Raw genomic sequence first — 5,154 nt, 5'->3', positions numbered from 1 at the left:
CATCTATCTCTCTCTCTCTCTCTCTCTCTCTCTCTCTCTCTCTCTCTCTCTCTCTCTCTCTCTCTCTGTCTCTCTCTCTCTCTCTCTCTCTCTCTCTCTCTCTCTCTCTAAACTCTCCAAACTATATAAACGCTGTCCAAACTCTAGTGTCCAAACTATCAAAACTCTATCCGAGTCTGAACAGACCGCAACTCTCCATCAAACACCCAGATTTGAACGGAGCCTGAGGGGTTTATATTGCTGTCAAACCTCGCAGCAAAATCTGAACCACTTGCTGAAGCAGTCACGTGGTACAGCCGGGCAGCGAGGCTTCGGACGTCATCATTTTCGGCTCCTCCCCTCAATGAAGCAAGCCTCGATACACGCTTCACGGAACGCCCCTCCGTTACTCGACACCCGCTTCGAAGCCTCGGCACATCTCGTAACATCCACTACTTGTTAGTTTTTTAAATCTTTAAAAGCCTGAATCGTGACCCGGTTCTCTCCCGGCCTCACCCCGGGGCTCAGTGTCCGGCTGACCGCCCCTCTGTCCCGGCTCGGTCCTCCTCCTGGAGCCGGGGATCAGTTCAGGAGTTTCTCCAGGATCAGAGAGATGCCCAAGAAACAGAACAGGTCAGTTATTATTATTACACCTTAATATATATATATATATAATTATCTTTAAAACTACAAGCTATCTTTGTTTTACATTTCACTTTCATATTATGTGATTTATAATTTAATGACTTTATATTTTTATACTTATTTATTGTTGTTAAACTAAAATAATGATACAGAGAAATTATAATATATATATATATATATATTATATTATATTATATATTAGAGCAACATGTTTTTTCAGCTTTTAAACCTTAACTTCACAGGAAACTGAAGTTAGCTATCTCTTTATTTTTTTACTTTATTTGACTTGATAAATTATATCAAGTATAAATGTTATTTTTATAATTAATATTAAGTTGTTTTTTTTTCCTGTTCTGATGAGAAAACATTTCCTTAAAGCATAAAAAACAATGTAGATCTGATCTCTGACAGAGGATTATTACTGTGGAGAACAATTATGATTTAATAACAGAATACAAAAAGTCTTCTATTTTTAAAATTTAAGATGCTTTTACAGAACAATGTGCTTCATAATCTGTCAAAGTATCCTTTATAATCTACAAGGTATTAATTTCACACCAGATGATGATATTTCTTCCTCTTCCTTATTTAGCCCAGATGCCTAAAGATGACACAGTATTCTCCATGAACACAGGAATGGTTTTTAAAATACTGTAACAGTGAACTCGAGGACAGTGAGGGTTCAAACATTTCATAAAGGTTAGAGGAGCGTCACAAAAGTGACTCGATGGTGTCACCGACACATTTTCAATAACTCAGCCCTCGGGGCATGTTCAGCCCAGAGGTATGACATTCGGTCGGTGTATTAATCACATCTAGAGCTTCAAAAAAGCCTCTTGGACTCCTGCTTTAAAACCCACAGAAGTCCACTATTTTACATTTCTGTTAAAAAAAAAGAAACAGGTCAAATGAGGTCGTTTCCAGGGTTCTTGTTGGATCAACTCCTCCACGAGGGTGAATGCCGAGTTAGAAAAGACTGTGGAGGAAAAAACCTTCTTCAGCTCATGAGTAAACGTAAAGAGCGTGTCTGCTGCTGCTCGTCACGGTCACGTCTAAAAAGGATTTGATTGTCGGGCACTTCCAGGGGTCACGTTTTGTTTGTCTCCACAGGCGTTCCTCTGAAGGTGAATCAGAAGTGTTAGGTTTTGTAAAATGTGATCTCTTCCTGCTCTGTGGTTTGATTCTTTAGACTCTAGCTAACCTCCTCTTGTGAACCAGGTCAAGGTCAGCCAGTCGGTCCGGAGCAGCTCAGACAGAAACCCCGTCCCCGGTATCTCGAGACAAAGTGGAGCCGTCACGATAACGGTTCACGCCAAGCCCGGCTCCAAACACAGCGGCATCACAGGTCGCCGTCACACACTCTGCATGTGATGCACAATGTGTATAACAACCACCTGACCTCTGCTAAATCTGAACCACCTTTCTTCTCCTCCTCCAGAAGTGTCAGCAGAGGCGGTGGGCGTCTCCATCGCAGCTCCTCCGACGGATGGAGAGGCGAACACTGAGCTCATCCGGTACCTGGCTGAAGTCCTGGACCTGAAGAAGAGTCACGTCTCTCTCGACAAGGTTCTTAAAACAAGACAGAGGAGACTTCCTTCATCCATCATCTTTACTCCAACTCTTTCCTTCTTTTACCTTTCTATCCTTCAAACTCATCCTCCCTCTCTCGTCCCTTTCCTGTATTTTTTGCCTCCTTCATCGCCCCCCCTCACAGAGTTCCTCCTGCCGTGTTTGACCTCCTTCCTCTCGTCTCTTGCAGGGCTCCCGGTCTAGAGACAAAGTCATCAAAGTGGACTCCTCTCTCAGTCCGGAGGAGGTGCTGAAGAGGCTCAGAGAGGCTGCAGGATGAGGACAGAGGAGGAGGATGATGAAGGCTGAAACGTGGTTCCTCCTGAGAGGATGGAGGAGGTGAGAGGAGCATGTGTTCATGGATAATGTTTCTTATTGTCTTTAATTGTCTTTAACAGACTCTGTTATCAAACAGGACTTCACAGCTGGAGCAGTGATGCTGCTGGACGACAGGAAACCAGAACATTACTGTGACCGTGGACTCATGAGAAAGACTTGTTGCGTCCCCGGGCTGAGCTGCAGCATCAGGAGAGAGACGTCCGTCTGTAGAGCGGACGTGATGTCTGGAGCGACCTGAAGATTTTAAATGTTTGGCATGTTTGGATAAAGGAGAGCTTCCCTTTGAATAAACTGGTTTTTAATCTGTGTGTTGAAATCTTTACACTTTGGTCTGAAAACACAAAGAGTTTTATGTGATAACTTAAATTCCTTCAGGATTCAGAAAAGACTCTGGTGCAGGTAGAACATCTTGGAAGATGTCTTGTTAAGAGCAAAGTGAAAGAAGGATTTGAACACACCTGTAAGGCAGCAGTAGGGGGCGCTGTGGTACCGCTCTGACTCACAGGAGTCTGCAGAGACAGAGAGGAACAAGCTGATGATGGAAACACTACCAGTCTGTAATGTGAAATAAATCTGAGGCGTATCAGAACACAGAGTTTTTTGATGTATATCATCATATTTTAACATTTACAGATTTACATTGTTTTAGTGCAAAGACTAAAGAATCTTTTCAAAGTGATACAAAACAGGAAGCTGTAAAGATCCTCTCACTGTAGGAGGTAGAGAAGGTCAGCTGTGGTTTGAACTCTAAAAACATATAAAATCACTTCCTGTTCATCCTTCATCAGTTTCTTCAACTCACTGACTTACAGTCTGTGTTTCTTATCAAATGTATGACCTCTGACCTCTGACCTCAATGGTTCCCTGTATTCACGAGCCAGATTCATTAAACTTACATTTCTTCTTCTCATTTCTGACGTGTGAACGAGCAAATCTGCAACTAAAACAGAAAAGATAATCTTAAAACATTAACAGGATAGTGCAGACAAGTCACAGTCCACATCTTAGCCGGTCCAGACCGGACTCTATGTTCTATTATTAACAAAGACCCAACATCAAGACCGGATCAGATCCAGTCCCCTCTCACAGACAGGACTCAGTCTGATCTCATCTTAATCCACCATGAGCAGAGCACTTTGCAGCATTTAGCAAGTTACAGTGGCAAGGACAAACTTCCTTTAACAGGCAGAAACCTCCAGCAGGACCAGACTCATGTTAGACAGACTTCCTTTAACAGGCAGAAACCTCCAGCAGGACCAGACTCATGTTAGACACACATCTGAATCTGAGACCGTGTTGGAGAGAGGGATAGAGGGAGATGAAGAGAGAGAGAGAGATGATAGTGGGGAGACGGATAGTAGTAGTTGTAGCAGCTGGAGTCCTGGACCACGTCCACAGCAGCAGAGATCCAGAGGAACCTACGAGACAAGGGAGCTTTAAAAATCTAATTGTAGACTTCCTGAGGATCTGCAGGACCCCGGATCCCCCGATGGTGGTAGTTTGGGTTTAAGAGGACCTGGATCATCTCACGTCTTTAGTGTGTGTTCTTGTTTCTGTGTTTTTGAACCTGTTGACAGAAACTGTCCAAACAGCAGCCGCCTCCGTGACTCCAGGTCCTCCGCTGGGCTCCCATGTGATCCACCAGCGTCGTCAGAGTCCTGATCGTGAACACCCCCCATCAGCCCGTCTCCAGTCTCTGGAGCGGAGGAGGATAAAGCTCATTAGCTGCAGAATCAGAGGACGGGCATGAGGAGCGTTAATGAGCGGAGTTTCTCTGAGTACGACCCGAAGCTTCAAAGAGAGAGAGTCGTATCATCAGCGTACGAGCGGACATCAAAGCTCCATCACTCCTCACAGCTTCTCCTCCTCCTCATGTCTCACTCCAACTTTCTGCTTTCAGAGACTCTCAGAAAAGTTACTTCACTCTCCCTGACATGACGTAACCTCCGAGCGGCCGCTGTAGCTGCTAGCGTCGGTCATTTTTCACGGTGATCCTGGATCAGCAGCTGAAGCTCCTCTCAGACTGAAGGACGCTCAGACGGCGAGCTAAGCTCTGCTGGCTGGACAAATATTGATGCTTCTGAGTTTCAGGGATTCAGGAACATAAATCCTCGCCTCCGTGTCGGCGCTGGATGATCTCCTCGTGGTCAGGTTCGACCGCCAGAAACGTCTGGCGGGAGAGAGACTGATGGATTCTGTGAAATGAAATAAAGTGATAAAACAACATGAAGCGAAGAACAACTTCAGATCCTCTTGTTTTAACATGTTCAGTCCTCGTTTGAATGAGAGGAGATAAAAGAAGGTGCTTTGTTCCCTCCTGTTTGTTTTGTTCCTCTGTGTGGTGTGTGTGTGTGTGTGTGTGTGTGTGTGTGTGTGTGTGTGTGTGTGTGTGTGTGTTTGTGTCATCAGTCAGTCAGTGTACTTTATGTGCAGCTGCAGGTTTGAACTCTTCAGATGAAGTTACACTGAGTTAATGACACAGAGTCCTTGGAGGAAGAAAAGCCTGGAGCCTGTCAGATCATCAAAGACCAGCAGACATGATCTAAAGATGCAGAGCTGCAGATTCTCTCTGCATGAACACCAACATCTCTAATCCTCTCAGGACAAAGAGGCAGCGCTGTG

The 5,154-nt window shown here is 44.7% G+C and overlaps 1 protein-coding gene across 2 annotated transcripts; it reads left to right on the top strand.

Annotated features, from left to right (window-relative positions):
* The first annotated feature begins 442 nt into the window (after positions 1-442).
* On the top strand, positions 443-2,840 carry c6h15orf40 (chromosome 6 C15orf40 homolog). 2 transcript variants are annotated; one of them, XM_034685699.1, is made up of 5 exons: positions 443-616; positions 1,846-1,969; positions 2,063-2,190; positions 2,384-2,532; positions 2,619-2,840. In XM_034685699.1, the coding sequence occupies exons 1-4, from the start codon at positions 593-595 to the stop codon at positions 2,471-2,473; spliced, it is 366 nt and encodes a 121-aa protein (XP_034541590.1). In that variant the 5' UTR covers positions 443-592; the 3' UTR covers positions 2,474-2,532; positions 2,619-2,840. The 2 variants fall into 2 exon arrangements, with proteins under 2 accessions (XP_034541590.1, XP_034541589.1); XM_034685698.1 differs by having other exon boundaries at positions 2,609-2,840.
* Positions 2,841-5,154: the final 2,314 nt, after the last annotated feature.

This window comes from Notolabrus celidotus, chromosome 6 (assembly GCF_009762535.1).
Source record: "Notolabrus celidotus isolate fNotCel1 chromosome 6, fNotCel1.pri, whole genome shotgun sequence".
Lineage (NCBI taxonomy): Eukaryota > Metazoa > Chordata > Actinopteri > Labriformes > Labridae > Notolabrus > Notolabrus celidotus.
This window is presented reverse-complemented; position numbering and strand designations above follow the sequence as displayed.